At 46.5% G+C, this 18,170-nt stretch overlaps 2 protein-coding genes across 3 annotated transcripts in view; both read left to right on the top strand.

Annotated features, from left to right (window-relative positions):
• Positions 1-7,042, top strand: part of LIPH (lipase H) — a 55,740-nt gene extending 48,698 nt beyond the window's left edge. Inside the window, exons 9-10 of one of the 2 annotated variants that reach the window (XM_017866383.1) lie at positions 2,835-3,008; positions 5,954-7,042. In XM_017866383.1, coding sequence (XP_017721872.1) covers positions 2,835-3,008; positions 5,954-6,041 — 262 coding nt within the window. In that variant the 3' untranslated portion in view covers positions 6,042-7,042. The remainder of the gene's footprint in view (positions 1-2,834; positions 3,009-5,953) is intronic. The other variant, XM_017866389.1, reaches the window with a different exon arrangement.
• A 7,305-nt stretch (positions 7,043-14,347) lies between these two features.
• TMEM41A (transmembrane protein 41A) overlaps positions 14,348-18,170 on the top strand; it is a 13,402-nt gene continuing 9,579 nt past the window's right edge. The window contains exons 1-2 of the mRNA XM_017866377.1: positions 14,348-14,562; positions 16,408-16,561. Of these exons, the coding sequence (XP_017721866.1) occupies positions 14,444-14,562; positions 16,408-16,561 (273 nt within the window). The 5' untranslated portion in view covers positions 14,348-14,443. The remainder of the gene's footprint in view (positions 14,563-16,407; positions 16,562-18,170) is intronic.

Genomic DNA, 18,170 nt, shown 5'->3' with positions numbered 1-18,170 from the left:
CACTGCACTCCAGCCTGGGAGACACAGCAAGATTCCATCTCAAAAAAAAAAAAAAAAAAAAATTCTTTTTTATTGTGGTAATAATAAATAACATAAAATTACCATCTTAATCATTTTTTTGGCGTACAGTTTAGTAGTGTTAAGTATATTCACATTGTTGTGAAGTAGATTTCCAGAACTTTTTCATCTTGTGAAACCAAAACTCTATACCCATTAAACAACTTCCCTTCCCCCACCCCAAAGTAAACACTATTCTACTTCCTCTTTCTATGAATTTGACTATGTTAGGTATCTTATCTTATATAAGTGGAACCCTACAGTATTTGTCTTTTTGTGACTGGCTTATTTCACTTAGCATAATGTCTTCTATGTTCATCCATGTTGCAGCACGTGACAGGATTTCCTTCATTTTTTTTTCTTGGAAACTCACTGATTGATTGATTTGATTGATTTATTTTTTTGAGACGGAGTCTCACTCTGTTGCCCAGGCTGGAGTGCAGTGGTGCAATCTCGGCTCACTGCAACCTTCTCCTCTCAGGTTCAAGCGATTCTCCTGCCTCAGCCTCCCGAGTAGCTGGGACTACAGGCGCATGCCACCATGCCCAGCTAATTTTTTTGTATTTTTAGTAGAGACGGGGTTTCACCATGCTGGCCAGGCTGGTCTCAAACTCCTAACTTCCTCATCTGCCTGCCTTGGCCTCCCGAAGTGCTGGGATTACAAGCATGAGCCACCATGCTTGGCTGATTTCCTTCTTTTTTAAGGCTGAATAATATTTCATTGTATGCATATACCACACTTATTTATTCTTCCATCAATGAACACTTGGGTTGCCTCCTCCTCTTGCCTATTGTGACTAGTGCTGCTATGAACATGGGTGTGCAAACGTCTCTTTGAGACTCTGCTTTCAATTTTTTTGGACATATCCAGAAGTGGAATTTCTGGATCATATTGCAGTTCTATTTTTAATTTTTTGAGACACCACTATACTGTTTTCCTTAATGGTTGCACAATTTTCCAATCCCACTGACAGTGCACACAGGTTCCAGTTTCTCCACATCCTCACCAACATTTGTTATGTTCTATTATTTTGATATTAGCCATCTGAATGGGTGTGAGATGATTCTGTGTCTTTTGAACATTTACATCACTTTTTTTTTTTTTTTTTTTTTTAATTTTGAGACGGAGTCTTGCTTTGTCGCCAGGCTGGAGTATAATGGTGTGATCTCAGCTCACTGCAAACTCCACCTCCCAGGTTTAAGCAAATCTCCTGCCTCAGCCTCCTGAGTAGCTGGGACTACAAGCGCGAGCCACCAAGCCAATTTTTATATTTTTAGTAGAGACGGGTTTTCACCATGTTAGCCAGGATGGTCTCGATCTCTTGACCTCGTGATCTGCCTGCCTCAGCCTCCCAAAGTGTGGGGATTGTAGGCATGAGCCACCACGCCCGGCTTCCATCACTCTTTGAAACACTTCCTAACTTTCTGGCACACGGGTTTCCAGGATCACTTTGCACATTTCCTGCCCCAGCTGTGGAATCAATCATTTCTCCAGGGAGCCCTAGTTTCTTTCAGTAGAGATGGTATCAAGAAAACAAAATCTGGGCGCCTTTCAGATTAGTTTTATTTGTGGCACTTTTGTACTCCTTGGGACTTAAGACATGATCCCAGTGGGGTGACAGATACCTCGTCACAATCACCCCATTCCCAAAGTAAGAATTAATGTTGGCCAGGCTCAGTGGCTCATGCTTGTAATTCCAGCACCTTGGGAGGCTGAGGCAGGCAGATTACCTGAGGTCGGGAGTTCAAGACCAGCCTGTCCAAGATGAAGAAACCCTGTCTCCGCTAAAAATACAAAAATTAGCCAGGAGAGGTGGCGGGTGCCTGTAATCCCAGCTACTCAGGAGGGTGAGGCAGGAAAATCACTTGAACCCGTGAGGCAGAGGTTGCAGTGAACTGAGATCGCACCACTGCACTCCAGCCTGGGCAACAGAGCAAGACTCCATCTCAAAAACAAACAAACAAACAAACAAAAACACAAAGGATTAATGTCTAGAGCAAGCCTTCTGTTCCTGAAGCCAGGGGCTCCATGGTTCTTCCACCTCCCCAGAAAGACATTGACTGAGCTGAACCTCTCCAGCAATATACCTTAACTTCAATTTGGTTTCCCACCTACAGAAAACATCTCTATACACTTGGAAAAAAGTATAGGACTCTGGATTTGCCTCTTTTAAGGTTCATCTTGAGAGGGAGAACTAAAAAAAATGCATGTTTAGGCACAATTCAATTAACATCTAGTTTGGCTAAAGATGTACTTAGGCATCTAGGGATGCAGTATTTTAATGGAAAGATCCTAACTTTGAACTTAGTCAGAACTGGGCTGGAATCTCTTCACTGCTGCATATAAGGCCTGTGACCTGGGGAGCTTGATCTCTGTAAGCATCTGTTTCTGTCTATTAAATGAGGAGAATAATGCCCCCCTTGCAGAATGTTTCAGGGGGTGGGAGAGATGAGTTAAGAGACAAGGACATCACCTGGTGTGTAGGAGGCAGTCATTAGCATCATATTTCTCTAATGTCATTTCGGGTCACTTACACAGCCCTTTGGAGTCAGCAGACTTTGCCCATCAAAGCTGACTAGTTCTTGGGAGGTTACTATACTCCAGCCTGGGCAATAGAGTCAACCCTGTCTCAGAAACAAACAAACAAACAACACATCAGCTAGTGCAGGCTATGGGGTGAAGTAGTTACCAGCTTACCAGTGACTTGTAGGCTTCAAAACTGCTTTCTTTCATTAGTAGTCTTTATCCATTTTTCAATATTATTTCTTCCTTCCAGTGAACCCACCACATTTCAGAAATATCACCAAGTGAGTCTACTTGCAAGATTTAATCAAGATCTAGATAAAGTGGCTGCAGTTTCCTTGATGTTCTCTACAGGATCTATAATAGGCCCAAGGTACAAGCTCAGGATTCTCCGAATGAAGTTAAGGTCCCTTGCCCATCCGGAGAGGTGAGTTGAGGGTAGACAAAATGCTGTTTTCCAGGGATATTGCTGGATCCTGTCCAATCTGCTTGGTCTGATGTTTTAACAAGACTCTATTATTCACAATGAGGGACATGATGGGTTTTCTAAAACGAGTTTTTATTATAAACAAGTAGCCCAGGCCAAGTGTAGTGGCTCAGGCCTATAATCTCAGCACTTTGGGAGGCCAAGGTGGGAGGATTGCTTCAGCTCAGGAGTTCTAGCCAGCCAGGGCAACATATGGAGACCCCATCTCTACAAAAAAAGAAAAAAAAAAAAAAGCCAGAAAGCAAATAGCCCAGCCCAGCTGGATTTGGTGGTGCATGCCTGTAATCCCACTACTCAGGAGGCTGAGGTGAGGGGACCACTTGAGCCCAGGAGTTGGAGTCCAGCCTGGGCAACATAGCAAGATCCTATCTCAAAATAAAAACAAAAAATTAAATTAAAAAATTTAAAAATAAAAACAGGTAGCCCAGTAATCCAAGAAAATTATACTGCATGTACTTAAAGATAGATGGCCTAGTAATCCAAGGAAATACTGTTGTTATATGCTGAGAATTATACAATTCTTCCCTAACTACCACACTACTTGTAAGCTGGTAATTTGTTGTAGAAAAGAAAGCTTTGTATAATTTGGCAAGCTGATAAAACAGAGCCTAGTATAAAAAAAGGTACAGAAAATTGGAACATATTATTCCCTTGACCACAGGCATGTCCACCATGCCCAGATAAGTTTTGTATTTGTGATTTTGTATTTTTAGTAGAAAAAAATTTTTTATATTTTTAGTTTTGCCATGTTGGCCAGGCTGGTCTTCAACTCCTGGCCTCAAGTATCCGCCCGCCTCAGTCTCCTAAAGTGCTGGGATTACAGGCATGAGCCACCGCACCCTTGACAGTATGAAAGTATTATATTGAATTTCTTAAATTTGATAATGGCACTGAAAATGTCCTTGTTCTTAGGAAATATACAATGAAGTATTAAGGAGTAAACAATCTATTCTCAATTGCTCCAGAAAAAATAAGCAACAATGTATGTGTGGGGAGAGACAGACAGGCAAACAGAGAAAGAAGGGGAGAAGGAGAGAAAGAATTATTGTTATTTTTAAAGTACGGAGCTGTGTTGACATGTATGTTTTGTGACAAATGCCCCTCTACCATATAGTCCTAGCATCTAACCTGTGGACAGAGAGGGAGACAGGAAATGATGTGAGCAGTTAGTACTTTATGAATTCCTTTTTCTTGAAAGTTTTGGGACTGAGCATGGTGGCTCATGCCTGTAATCCCAGCACCTTGGGAGGCCAAAGTGGGTGGATCACCTGAGGTCAGGAGTTCGAGACCAGCCTGGCCAACATGGTGAAACCCCATCTCTACCAAAAATATAAAAAATTAGCCGGGCAGTGGTGGCGTGTGCCTGTAACCCCAGCTACTTGGGAGGCTGAGGCAGGAGAATTGCTTGTACCTGGGAGGCGGAGGTTGCAGTGAGCCGAGATCGTACCACTGCACTCCAGCCTGGGCGACAGAGTGAGACCCTCTCTCTCTCAAAAAAACAAAAAAAGAAAGTTTAGGGTACCCTAAAACATTTAATAATACAAGTTTCTCCTAAGAGGATAGTCATTACATCCTAAAACTCTTTTTTTTTTTTTTTTTTTTTTTTGAGACGGAGTCTCGCTCTGTTGCTGGAGTGCAGTGGACGGATCTCAGCTCACTGCAAGCTCCGCCTGGCGGGTTTATGCCATTCTCCTGCCTCAGCCTCCTGAGTAGCTGGGACTACAGGCGCCCGCCACCTCGCCCGGCTAGTTTTTTTGTGTTTTTTAGTAGAGATGGGGTTTCACCGTGTTAGCCAGGATGGTCTTGATTTCCTGACTTTGTGATCTGCCCATCTCGGCCTCCCAAAGTGCTGGGATTACAGGCTTGAGCCACCACGCCTGGCCCATCCTAAAACTTTTTAATACTTTTTTCCCCTGAATATCAGACAATATATGTTTATTTTATAAAATCTAGAAAGTACAGAAATTGATAGGAAGCAGAAAAATATCACCCATATTGTCATTATTCAGGGGCAACCACTGTTCATATTTATTGTTATCTCTATATAATCTTCCTTCTTTTATTGTTTTTAAAGCTAAAGTTATATGGTAAATACAATTTTACATCTTTCTTTCTTTTTTGGGGGGGTTGGGGTGACAGAGTCTCACTCTGTCACCCAGGCCCCAGGCTGGAGTATAGTAGTAGCACAATCTTGGCTCATTGCAACCTCCGCCTCCTTGGTTCAAGCAATTCTCCTGCCTCAGCCTCCGAAGTAGCTGGGAGGCACACGCCACCACGCCCAGCTAATTTTTTGCATTTTTAGTAGAGACAGGGTTTCACCATGTTGGTCAGGCTGGTCTCCAACTCCTGGCCTCAGGTGATCTGCCAGCCTCAGCCTCCTAATGTGCTGGGATTATAAGCGTGAACCACCATGCCTGGCCATATATCTTGCTTTCTCCTTGGTGTTTTACTTACCATAAGCATTTTCTTTTTTTTTTTTCCTGAGACAGAGTCTCGTTCTCTTGCCCAGGCTAGAGTGCAATGGCACGATCTCAGCTCACTGTAACCTTCACCTCCTGGGCTCAAGGACTGCCTCAGCCTCCTGAGCAGCTAGAACCACAGGCACGCGCCACCACACCCAGCTAATTTTTGTATTTTTAGTAGAGACGGGGTTTAGCCATGTTGGCCAGGCTGGTCTTGAACTCCTAGCCTCAGGTACCCACCCGCCTTGGCCTATTAAAGTGCTGGGACTACAGGTGTGAGTCACCGCGCCCGGCCACCGTAAGCATTTTCTATATTAAAAACAATTGCTAAATAATTTTGTATCTTAAGGATATAATATTATTTACTAGACTATTGCATTTTTGTAAATTCATGGACAAGGATATTTTGTCTTATTTTCCCAGGCCCCAGCTGTGTCGGTATGATCTTGTCCTGATGGAAAACGTTGAAACAGTCTTCCAACCTATTCTTTGCCCAAAGTTGCAGATGTAACTGTTGCCAGGACACATGGGTATCAATAATAGAAAGAAAGCTACAACCACAGGCTGTTTGAAAGCTTCACCTCACCTTTTCTGCAAGGCACAAAAAGTATGAAAAAACGAAGGCTTTTTTCAGTAGCGTCTTATGGATGTCACATTGTACAACATCAAACAACCTTGTGACTATAAAACGATCCTGGGAAGGGAGCCCCTAACTAGGGCAAGTCAGAAATAGCCAGGCTCGTGGCAGCCCAGGGCTGTGTCTGCTGCGTCCTGGGGCCTCGTTTGTTCCGACCTGTCAATTCTGCTGCCTGTCATGTGGGTGGTTCTGCCCATCGCGGCTGCAGGTCAAGCATCTTCAAGGGAAGGACAGACTGGAGGCCTCACCGTGGACTCAACTCTGCATTCTCTGTGCCACCTTCCTCCAGTTCCCACTCGTAGAAGGGAACAAAACTGATGTCTACCTCATGGGCCTGCTGTGTGGGTTTGGGAGGCAAGTCTATGAAGGGTTTTTTGAAATCCCATAGGTGCCACATCTATGAGATGTTTGATAAATGTGAATATGCTTTTATTTATTTTCATAGGGCTTATCTAATTTGCAATGAGGGAGCCTCTCTCTCTCAACGCCAGCTTCTCTCTCAGGCTGTTTGTTCTGGGAAGGCACGAAAGCCACGTGCTGGCCCTCTGCCTTCTCTAAAGTGTTGTTGGAGCATGGAGGAGCTGGAGGAGGTGGGGATGGACTGACAGCTAAGAGGGCGGCTGCTGGGACTAGATAGTAAGTGGATGAAGAAAGAAGGACGAGGAAGCTGTGGGGTAGCCTCTCCACATGGGGACCGGCGATGGAGCATGAGGCAAGAGAAGGAAAAGCAGAGCTTGTTTTTCACCCAAGGTGGAGAAGGATCACTTTACAGGCGACCCTCATTTTAAGCAACCCTTAAGAAATGTTCACATTTCTTTATTACCAATGTAATCTACGATTATTGAAGGAAATTTAGAAAATGCATAGATACAAAATAAAAAAAAAATACTATTCACGATGCCACCTATGAGAGGTAATTAATGTTAGCCTTTTGGAACAAGGTTATCACTTGTTTTGCTAACATGCGTATTCAAAGTATGAACCGGTTTGCTTTTGGAGAATCTGAAGCCTCCAGTTTGAGGAATCCTTTGCTTCCCTGGAGGTAGATGCGAATCTAGAATGACAGCAGGAGTTCGGTCAAGAGGTCCTGTCGGGCTGAGGCCAGAAAGAAGGGAAGACAATCCCTGGGGCCAGATGCCCAGTGTGAGGGGAGGCACCATCTGTCCCATGGCTGTGGCCACTGTAGGAAGGTCTGTGAAGTGCCACAGGCCCAGTCACCTCCTCCTCACCCAAGTGATTGCTCCTTCAACTGCTATCTGTGAAAACAGCCCTTGTTATGAAGAAATTGACTCTCTCTTTTTTTTTTTTTTGATACGGAGTCTCACTCTTGTTGCCCAGGCTGGAGTGCAATGGTGCAATCTCGGCTCACTGCAACCTCTACCTCCCGGGTTCAGTTGATTCTCCTGCCTCAGCCTCCTGACTAGCTGAGATTACAGGCATGTGCCACTACACCTGGCTAATTGTTGTATTTTTAGTAGAGACAGGGTTTCACCATGTTGGCCAGGCTGGTTTTGAACTCCTGCCCTCAGGTGACCCACCTGTCTCGGCCTCCCAAAGTGCTGGGTTTACAGGCATGAGCCACCACACCCAGCCAAGAAATGGATTCTCTATGTCATAAATTAAAGAAATCTATAAATATATTCCCGAGTGGCACATCTTCTTACAGATTTACATTTGCATCAAATACAGAGTCTGTTTTATTTAAGTGAGGGATGACTGAACTCTGAGTGGAACAAGCTCTTGGACATCTTACTATCCTTCTTCCTCCTTCCCACATTTCCTCAGCAATTGTGGATAGAGAGATCAGTGTGCTGTAGACCCTGTTTTTTTTTCTTTTTTTTTCTTCTTTTTTTGAGATGGAGTCTCATTCTATTGCCCAGGCTGGAGTACAGTGGCACAAACTTGGCTCACTGCAACCTCTGCCTCCCGGGTTCAAGCAATTCTCTGCCTCAGCCTCCCAAGTAGCTGGGATTACAGGTGTCCACCACCACACCTGGCTAATTTTTGTATTTTTAGTAGACACCCGGTTTCACCATCTTGGCCAGGCTGGCTTTGAACTACTGACCTTGTGATCCACCCGCCTCGGCCTCTCAAAGTTCTGGGATTACAGGTGTGAGCCACTGCACCCGCCGGCCCTGGTTTCTTCTTAGAGTTTTATTGGTCTGTATTTTGATTAGCACAGTCACTTTTTTGTTCTCTTTCCTTTCCTGGTAAGCAGGGAGTCAAAACAATAGCAACAAAATGCCTGAAATAGAATTTCTACCAATTTGTAAACTCTGGGCTAACGGGTCTCCTAGCCCAGTACCTGGCTCACTGTAGGACGGGTAGATGGATGAATGAATGGATAAAGAAAGGAAGTTTGTTCACTGGAGAGGGGATGAATTTCAATAAGTTTCATGTAACAGCGATCAGGAGAAACAAAGGCAGTTACAAGCATGGCCACTCTGTTCTCAGTATCTTTCTTCCAAGGGCCCCTGGAACTTTTTACTGTCATCCTTGCTACTCCTCCCCTCTCTGTCTCAGTACCATATATCTGTCTGAGTGTCAAATTCAAAACACAATTAAATTACAGTCTACCCTCTTCCCTTCCCTCTTCACTGGTGACCTCCTACTCATCATTTGGATTGTGGCTCAATTGCCACCTCCTCAGGGAGTCTTCTTTGACCTTATTTCCATACAGAGAAGTTCCACACTGTACCTCTTCTTCATTTATAAAGGAAAGAGATTTAATTGACTCACAGTTCTACATGACTGGGGAGGCCTCAGGAAACTTGCAATCATGATGGAAGGGAAAGCAAACACATCCTTCTTTACATGGTGGCAGGAGAGAGAAGAATAAGAGCTGAGTGAAAAGGGAAGCCCCTTATAAAACCATCAGATCTCGTGAGAACTCACTATCACAAGAATAGCATGGAGGAAACTGCCCTCATGATTCAATTACCTCCTACTGGGCCCCTCCCACCACACATGGGGATTATGGAAACTACAATTCAGGATAAGATCTGGGTGGGGACACAGTCAAACCATATCATACGTGCTTCTGTCACTGCTGTTAAGCTGTGTTGTAATTTGTTTCCGCGTCTTTAACTCCTCCAAGACTGTGAGCTCCACAAGAGCAGCTGCTGTATATTTATTTTTGGTTCTCTAGCACCTAGCACAATGCTAGGCACAGAGCAGGCGCTTGATAAATGTCTGTTGGACAGAACGGAATGGATGATGCTTAGAAACTTGAGAGAATCACCTCCATTCTGACTTAGACATCAACACACTTAACGGTGTTATTTCTAAAGTCCTAAACTTAGAAGCTCCTACCCTTGGACCCCTGACCCTTGCTCTCATTCCTATAGAACTCCATCATAGCCAAGGAGACTTTGGATGCAAGGAACAGAAATCCACTCACACCCAAATTTAATAGATTATTGAGAGAGAGAGAGAGAGGACTTGCGGAAACCCAGGGAGAGATGATCCATCAAATCTCAGGAAGGGCAAGGATGGGGCAGCCCTAGAGCTTTCAGCAACAAGAGTTCATGGGCCTTTATTAACCCTAGCGCTCTGCCACGAATCTCTTTGACTGAGCTCAGTACCCTTCATGGGGCAGCTTCATTGGGTTCTTGGCCACTCACTGACTAGGTGGCCCAATTCCAAAGTCCAGGGACAGGAAACAGCCCTTGGCTCCTCCTCCCGAGGAAGACACCTATCTAGTTCCAATCAGTCATGGTTGGGGTCGGGGTGGGGAGGCAAAATTACATGGACTTCAGAGCTACTCCTTTCAAATGCTCTGGGCAAGTCTGATTAAGCCAGAAAAGGTTGGCTGCGCTTCACAAAGAGGCACAGTAAATGCCAGGCTAACTCACTCCCACAGGAATCTCTTACCTGTTCTTTTCTCCCACCTGTTTCCCAATCCAGCATGTGCCTGGGAAAGGATTGCAGTTGATGGAGGATTGCAGCTGTCCTTTGTCAGACTGTGTGGGCCTGTGCTGTAAATGAGTGGCCTCGATGGGGGCTGCTGCAGCTTGCAGGAGGTGCATTGGGCAGTTAGAGTTAGCTCTGCAAGTACTGGGTTGGGGGCCAGGAGGGTTGGGGATGCTGAGATTGGGGAAACACAGTCCAGGGCTTCTTCCCCAGGCAGACAGGTTGAGCGAGAGGAATCACAACATTAGTCCAGGGGGCAGGTCAGAGGAAGAAGCAGATGCTCCAGTCGTGAGCCTGTGGCAAAGCAGGTTAGCACCACCCAAAATAGCTCTGTCAAAGGTCCCTTACCACCTCGTGTTGGCCAGTTTCCATGACCCTCAGGTTTCCCTGCTGGGTTTCTCCATGGACTCTGACACTGTGCCCCAGTTCCCTTCCTAACAGTCTTTTTTGGGCTCTCAGGACGTTTCTTTTTTCTGTTTCTCATCTCACAAATGAAAGGGGGCATCTTATTCTCTTTCACTGTTTCCACCATTTCCTTACCCGGCTCCTGATCTCGGTCTTCTTTCTCAAAAGGCTAGTGCATGGTAAGACATTTGGGTTCTGCTGTTCGCAAGGTGTGCGACCTCTGTTGCTCTGTTGACTTCATTCTTTCTAAGCTTCATTTTCCCAGGCTATAAATGTGGGACTGTTAAGAGCTCCTACTTTAGACCAGGCATGCTGGCTGAAGCCTGTAATCCGAGCACTTTGTGGGGCCAAGGCAGGAGGAACACCAGAGGCCAGAAGTTCAAGACCAGCCTGGGCAACATAGCAAGATCCTGTTCCTCAAAAAAGAGTTCCTACTTCATGAGGGTTGTTACATGGAATAAATAAACTCATGTAAGTAAAAGGCTTAGTATGGGCCAGGGGCAGCGGCTCACACCTGTAATCCCAGCACTTTGGGAGGCCGAGGCAGGCATATCGTGAGGTTAGGAGATTGAGACCATCCTGGCTAACACGGTGAAACCCTGTCTCTACTAAAAATACAAAAACTTAGCTGGGCATGGTGGCCCGCACCTGTAGTCCCAGCTACTTGGGAGGCTGAGGCAGGAGAATTGCTTGAACCCAGGAGGAGGAGGTTGCAGTGAGTCGAGATTGCGCCACCGCACTCCAGCTGGGGAAACAGAGCAAGACTCTATCTCAAAAAAAATAAAAATAATAATAAAAAAAAGCTTAGTATGGGGTCTGGAGTGTACTAAGTACTCAATGAAAGTCAACTGCTGTTACTTTCCCTCTCATGTGGTTTCTAGGAGACCTTCTCCCCTCCCCTCACTTCAACTATCTCCTATAGAATAACCTCCAAATCTGAATATTTGGTCTGAGCTCCAGAGTTTCACCTGCATGTCGAGTGGCAGTGAAGGGCAGAAGAAAAAGCATGGCCTCACCTGATGGCAGACAAAAGCTTGTTCCTGTTCAGCACTCACAGCTGTAAATTTTGCACAAGTGATTTCATCCAAACGTGTTTATCCACTCATCCATAAGTAGAATATTGACATCGCTTTGCTGAAGTGGTTTTGCCTTGTCTATTTCATCCATGGCACTTACCACGCTCTAGAATTATATCTTTCCATGCTCTTCCCCAGCTGAAAGGAAAGTGAGGTCCTTGCCAGCAGGAGCCTCACCTCCTTTGTCCTCACTCTATTTCTTGCCCCAGCAGTCTCCTAGCACAGGCTCAATAACATCAGTTCCTCATTCACTTTCTCTCCTCCGATATCCCTTTGACTTCTCAAGGTCAATATGTACCAAATCAAACAGCTAATCATTGTCTTCACTAGACCTGACCCATGAATTTAACAAACAATTGTTAGGTGCCAGGGTTAAGGGTTGAGACAGAAAGAAGATAGTTGAGACATTGTCTCATTGATAGAAATGTTCACTGTGTACTAGGGAGATGGATAATGACACTGGAATATGTATTTGCGACAAGATTACAGACATTTCTCAGGGGCCCCAAGCATAGAGAAGGAATGTTTCTGACTATAGGGGTTGGAGAAGCCCTCTCAGAGAAGGTGATAATTATCCTGGGTCCTGATGAAAGAGTAGAAATTTGCCAGGCAGAGAAGATTGACAGATGGCTAGAAGAGTGGTGTAATGGGGCATGAACTAACATGGTGTGTTCAGCCAGAATGGAGGGCTGACACCATTTCTCCCCATTCTCTTAAGTGAAAATTTGATACATACACAAGAATAGAAAAAAAAAAATAGTATACCATCCAAATAGTATAAAACCCCCAGGTGATCACCCAGCTTCAATAGCTATCAACTCATGGAAATCTTGTTCTACCTATATCCTTACTCACTAAACCCCTGTACCATTATTTCGACGCAAATCTCAGACACTGAGAAATTTCATTTGTAAATATTTTTTGGTTCTATGTGCTGTAACAATTCTGTGAAAAAAAATTTTAAATAAATAAATACTTCGGTATCTTAAAAAGTTAAAGTACATCCTCTTTTTGTCCTTTAAAAGGAGTCATACATAGCATACTCTAACACTGCAACTTGTTTGTTTCATTTGTATCTAAGCCATCTATCTGGTGACCACACTATATCAGGATATGTAGAATTGCCTTCCTCTTTTAGGAGGCTACCTAGTATTCCATTTGTGAATATACCATAGTTAACCTAGCCAGTCGCCAGCTGATGGGCATTTAGGTTGTTCCCAATCTCCTAACATAAAAACAAAGCTGAGAGAACACCCTTAAATATACATCTTTGCTACCTATGGGGATTCTTGGATGTGGAATTAAATTCCATTACATTCTTGGACGTAGGTTACATTCTTGGACATATAATTGCGAGATCTTGTGCACATAAATTCTGAAAAATGCTCCCTATTTGTCCCAACAGGTGCTTTAAATGATATAACAAGGATGCTTTCTGTTGTCCAGGCTTTTGACACTTTGGAGTTCTCTTTCTGTCCCTTCCTCCGTTTACTCAGTGACATATCATACCAATTCAACTACCCCCAGCCTCCTCCCTCCAAGTCCACTGCAGTGGTCCTCGATCAGGCCTGAGTGCTTGCTTCCTTTCTTTCCTTTCCCTCTCTCCTCTCTCTCTCTCTCTCTCTCTCTCTCTCTCTCTCTCTGTCTCTGTCTCTGTCTCTCTCTCTTCCTCCCCTCCCCTCTCCTTTCCTTTCCTTCCCTTTCCCTTTCCTGAAGTTTCGCTCTTGTCGCCCAGGCTGGAGTGCAGTGGTGCAATTTCGGCTCACTGCAACCTCTGCCTTCCAGGTTCAAGTGATTCTCCTGCCTCAGCCTCGGGAGTAGCTGGGATTACAGGCATGTGCCATCATGCCCGGCTAATTATTGTATTTTTAGTAGAGACGGGGTTTCCCCATGTTGGACAAGCTGGTCTCGAACTCCTGACATCAAGTGATCCGCCTGCCTTGACTTCCCAAAATCCTGGGATTACAGGCGTGAGCTAGGCCGGCTTGCTTTCTTATCAGGACAGTTGTGGCTATCTGCCAAAGCGAACATCCTAAAACAGGAACTAAATCATTCTCTTAAACACCTCTGTTGGTGTCTCATCTACATTATTAAAAATCTATCTCCTTAGCCTGCCTTCAGTGCACTCTTGTTTGTCCCCAGATTCTCACTTATTTCTCCTCCATAAATCAACACAGTGTAAGAACCACTGGTTTTGGACTCAGGTTGACTTGGATTCTTATACTGTCTCTCTTTTGGGAGGATGTTATTTAATTCTTCTGAAACTCAGAGTTTTCATCTGTTAGAGAAAGACAAAAATACCTACCTTGGAGGATGATTGTGAGGCTCAGGGATAATGGGAATACAGTAGGAGCTGAATTGAAAGCATTCTGATTATTTCCGTGGTCACTATTGCCGCCCCCACCACACCTGATTGCAGCCCCTGGTGCTACACCAGCTACATTTGCTTCGTGTGACAGCAGGTTGTGGACAAGACTGCCTTGACCACTAGACTGCAAGCTCGCTGTGGGCCAGGCTCACGATTCGCCCCCAGATCTCCCAGCACTGGCACCGAGCCGGCACTGGGGGCGCTCCATGACTGCAGAATAAGTGGAGAAAGCGACAGGGATAAACGTAGAAAAATAAGCACAGACAGACGGAGAGAGGGCAGCCTGGGAGGCAGGTTTTTCCGGTAGTCTACACCGAAGGACAGGGAGGGCGGACTCAGAATCGCGGGCTGGGGCCTGGCTCGGGAGGCGGGGCCTGGTTCGGGGGCGGGTCTTGGCGCGGACCCCTCTCCGGTCCGTCAGCGAACTTGCTCCGCTGGCTCAGTCCGCCCGCCGCTGCGCCCCGGCGTGCAAGTGAGCCTGTCAGCTGCCCCGCGGGCCGGGGTGCGGAGCCGACATGCGCCCGCTGCTCGGCCTCCTTCTGGTCTTCGCTGGCTGCACCTTCGCCTTGTACTTGCTGTCAACGCGACTGCCCCGCGGGCGGAGGCTGGGCTCCACCGAGGAAGCTGGAGGCAGGTGCGTAGCGGGAATCCAGGTTCGGGTCAGAAGAAGGGAGCCAGGTCCAAGGACCGGGGCTGGGAATCGGAAATTCGGGTTCCGGTATCGGAGGCGTTGGGAATTGCGGTTCTCTTGTTGAACTGGAATCCGGGTCTGGTATCTGGACCCGCGTCCACACGGTCTCGGACAGGAGAGTGAAATGAGAGCCCGGTCCCGGGCCTGACTGGGACCTGTGTGGTGCCGGCTGCGGGGTGTGCAGGGCGTCACGCCGCAATGCCTTTGGTTGGATGGATTTGCCGAGGGAGACGCGGCGCTGAGCCTGCCCGCGCCGTTGCTTTCCCAGTCCCAGCCCTGGGCCCCATTTCCAGCCGACCTTCGCCCCGGTGTGGGCCCCCAGCCCCTTCAAGTCCACTTTCAGCTGCCTCTCCTCCACCCCACCCCACTTCCGTCAGGTCTGCCCTTGAGACTTTAGACGTTAGGTCTTCAGGAGAAATGTTGCATGGACAACTTTAAATTATTCACAAATTAATTATCGGCTCTGCCCCTCTTCCTGGTTGTCTCTTTTACTTTTTTTTTTCCCCCCCTGGGCTGGAGTCTCGCTCTGTCACCCAGGCTGGAGTGCAGTGGCGCGATCTCGGCTCACTACAACCTCCTCCTTCCGGGTTCAAGCAATTTTCCTGCTTCAGCCTCCCGAATAACTGGGGCTACGGGCGCGCGCCACCACGGCCGGCTAATTTTTGTATTTTTAGTAAAGACGGGGGTCTCACCATGTTGGCCAGGCTGGTCTTGAACCCCTGACCTCAGTTGATCCGCTTACCTCAGCCTCCCAAAGTGGTGGGATTACAGGCGTGAGCCACCGCGCTAGGCCTACTTTTCCCATTCTAATGAACGACTGGTCGAGGCAGGAGGCAGAGCAATACTTACGTGGCTGGTTTTTATGAGTGCTGCATACTCTTTATAAAGTGCATGGAAGTGTGCCTAGTACAGCATTGTGTGGTCAAGGGAATTACTGATATTTGACTATTAAGGCAACTGTTTTCGGCTGTTGTATTCTTTTGCTGTAGCTAAGAAGGCTCTGCTGTGGGTGTGGGACATACCAAGAGAAGCATTCTCATGAGAAGTGGGAGGGTTTGCTCATCATTAATCAGTGATGGATTCAAGGGCTGTTCAGATGGTAGAGGCAAGGTAGCCTTTATACTGTAACCTTTGGACAGGATTCAAAGTGCACTGAGGACCAGGTTAAGAGCAGAATGAAATAGTAGGCTCTTTAAAGAGTTTGATTCAAGCCTGACATATTCTCAAAAAAGTTACGTTTGTAATATGGGATAGATATACTTTCCTGAAGAATCTTTAATTGGCTTTATAGTGAATGCTAAAAAGTCGTTTTACTTGGCACCTCAGGAACAGTTTGAAATCTGAATTGTTCTTGGTTTGTGGGGCAGGCAATGTCCTTGAAAGGAAGGCAATTTAGGACATTTAGAACTTGCCTGGAAATGAATCCATTTGCCTCTTAAGAACAGATTCTAAAATCCCAGAGCTAAAGGGGAACTTAATGACTATTTAGCACCAACCTCTCATTTTTTAGATAAGGAAACAGACCCAGGGACTAGTTCAAGGACATACAACAGAAAGTAGCAGGGTTGGGATGCTAACCCAGGTCTCTTGCTTCCAAATTAGGGCTCTCCTGTCTGTCTCTGCAACGTCGTTATCAGGTCGTCTGTCACTGGGAGTGTATGTGTTCCCAGCAGACCAGATGATGGGCATATTTATAAACCTACTCTGAAAGGAAGACACAGCGAGTGACTCTCGTGGGCACTGGGCTGATCTGAACTCATGTTTCCATCTGCTTTTCCAAATCCCCAGGTCCCTGTGGTTCCCCTCCGACCTGGCAGAGCTGCGGGAACTCTCTGAGGTCCTTCGAGACTACCGGAAGGAGCACCAGGCCTACGTGTTCCTGCTCTTCTGCAGCGCCTACCTCTACAAACAGGGCTTTGCCATCCCTGGCTCCAGCTTCCTGGTCAGTGTCCTGCCCTCCCTCCAACCCTGTAAAATTCAGATACTCCCTTGTAACCTCCTGGGATTGTTGTGTGGGGATGATTAAACATGACAGGGGGTGTAGCGGGGCTGGCACACAGTGGCCCTCAGCGTGCCTACTGTGGGATTGAGCACTGAAGGGGGAGACACTGACAGCTTCCTTTTGTACTGCTTCCCTCTCCTGCCCCAGCATGTTTCTCTCCTCTAGGCTGAGGCTGGACCTGCTCAAGCAGTCTCCTTATCGGAAACTGGAAGAAAAGCAGACATGTCCAAGAGAGGCAGGGGAGGTGTGTGGGGCTCGGGGTGTGGGGCTCGGGGTCAGGGGCTGACTCCTTGAGGCTTCCCTGTGTCTGTCTTCTGTCTTGAACTGATTCCTCTTCAGGGTTGGGAGCCAGCTGCTGCTTGGTGGGGCTCCACATCCAGACCTGAGGATGAACCCTGACTCTGCCTGCTGTGGTCTTGGGGAAGATACTTAATCTCTCACCTGCAGAATGGGGCAAGAATGGCATGACTCAGGGATGTAGTGAGGATTACACAGGTCATATAGTCAAGCACTTAACACAGTGCTCAGCAGCTCCCCTCTTCCCGATACCAAGGCTTCCTTTTACTTTCTGTCTTGGATCCCATGTTTTGTTAGGATGATGTCTAGCAGCCAAAATGCATTTAGGAAGTATTGGTTCACTTTTCCCTTTTCTTAAACCAAAACGTCTTCAAGTGTCGGCTAGAGCTCTGGTCAACATGGAACCCCGGTATTAGCATACTACATGGATGTAATTGCAGCACAAAGCAAAGAAACAAGACATCTTATATAGCTTGTGTGGTCCCACCAAGGGAAAATTCATGGTTTGTGTTCATCTTTTAAAATAGTAAAATAACTTGTGAGTTTCATTTCTACTTTCTTGAAGCCCCAGTGATTGCAGAATCTACCACAGCCACAGATCCCATTTAATTCTCTCCTGCCCCTGGGGCTTTTATCCTTATCCTCATTTTCAAAGTGAAGAGACTGATGCCAGGTGTAGTTCCCAGTCTTTTCATGATTTTCATTCACTTCTTTAAATGGCAATTAGGACCTGGGGCAGTGGCTCACACCTGTAATCCTAGCACTTTGGAAGGCTGAGATGGGAGGATCACTTGAGCCCAGGAGTTTGAAACCAGCCTGGGCAACACAGTGAGACCCCATCTCTACAAAAAATTTTAAAAGGTAGGTGGATGTAGGCCGGGCGTGGTGGCTCACACCCGTAATCCCAGCACTTTGGGAGGCGGAGGTGGGTGGATCACGAGGTCAGGAGATGGAGACCATCCTAGCTAACATGGTGAAACCCTGTATCTACTAAAAAATACAAAAAATTAGCCGGGCGTGGTGGTGGGTGCCTGTAGTCCCAGCTACTCGGGAGGCTGAGGCAGGAGAATGGCATGAACCCGGGAGGCAGAGCTTGCAGTGAGCCGAGATCGTGCCACTGTGCTCCAGCCTGGGCGACAGAGCCAGACTCTGTCTCAAAAAAAAAAAGGCCGGGTGTGGTGGCTCACACCTCCACACCTCTAATCCCAGCACTTTGGTAGGCCAAGGTGGGCAGATCGCCTGAGGTCAGGAG

Source organism: Rhinopithecus bieti, unplaced genomic scaffold, assembly GCF_001698545.2.
Source record: "Rhinopithecus bieti isolate Rb0 unplaced genomic scaffold, ASM169854v2 scaffold_2432, whole genome shotgun sequence".
Classification (NCBI taxonomy): domain Eukaryota; kingdom Metazoa; phylum Chordata; class Mammalia; order Primates; family Cercopithecidae; genus Rhinopithecus; species Rhinopithecus bieti.
This window is presented reverse-complemented; position numbering and strand designations above follow the sequence as displayed.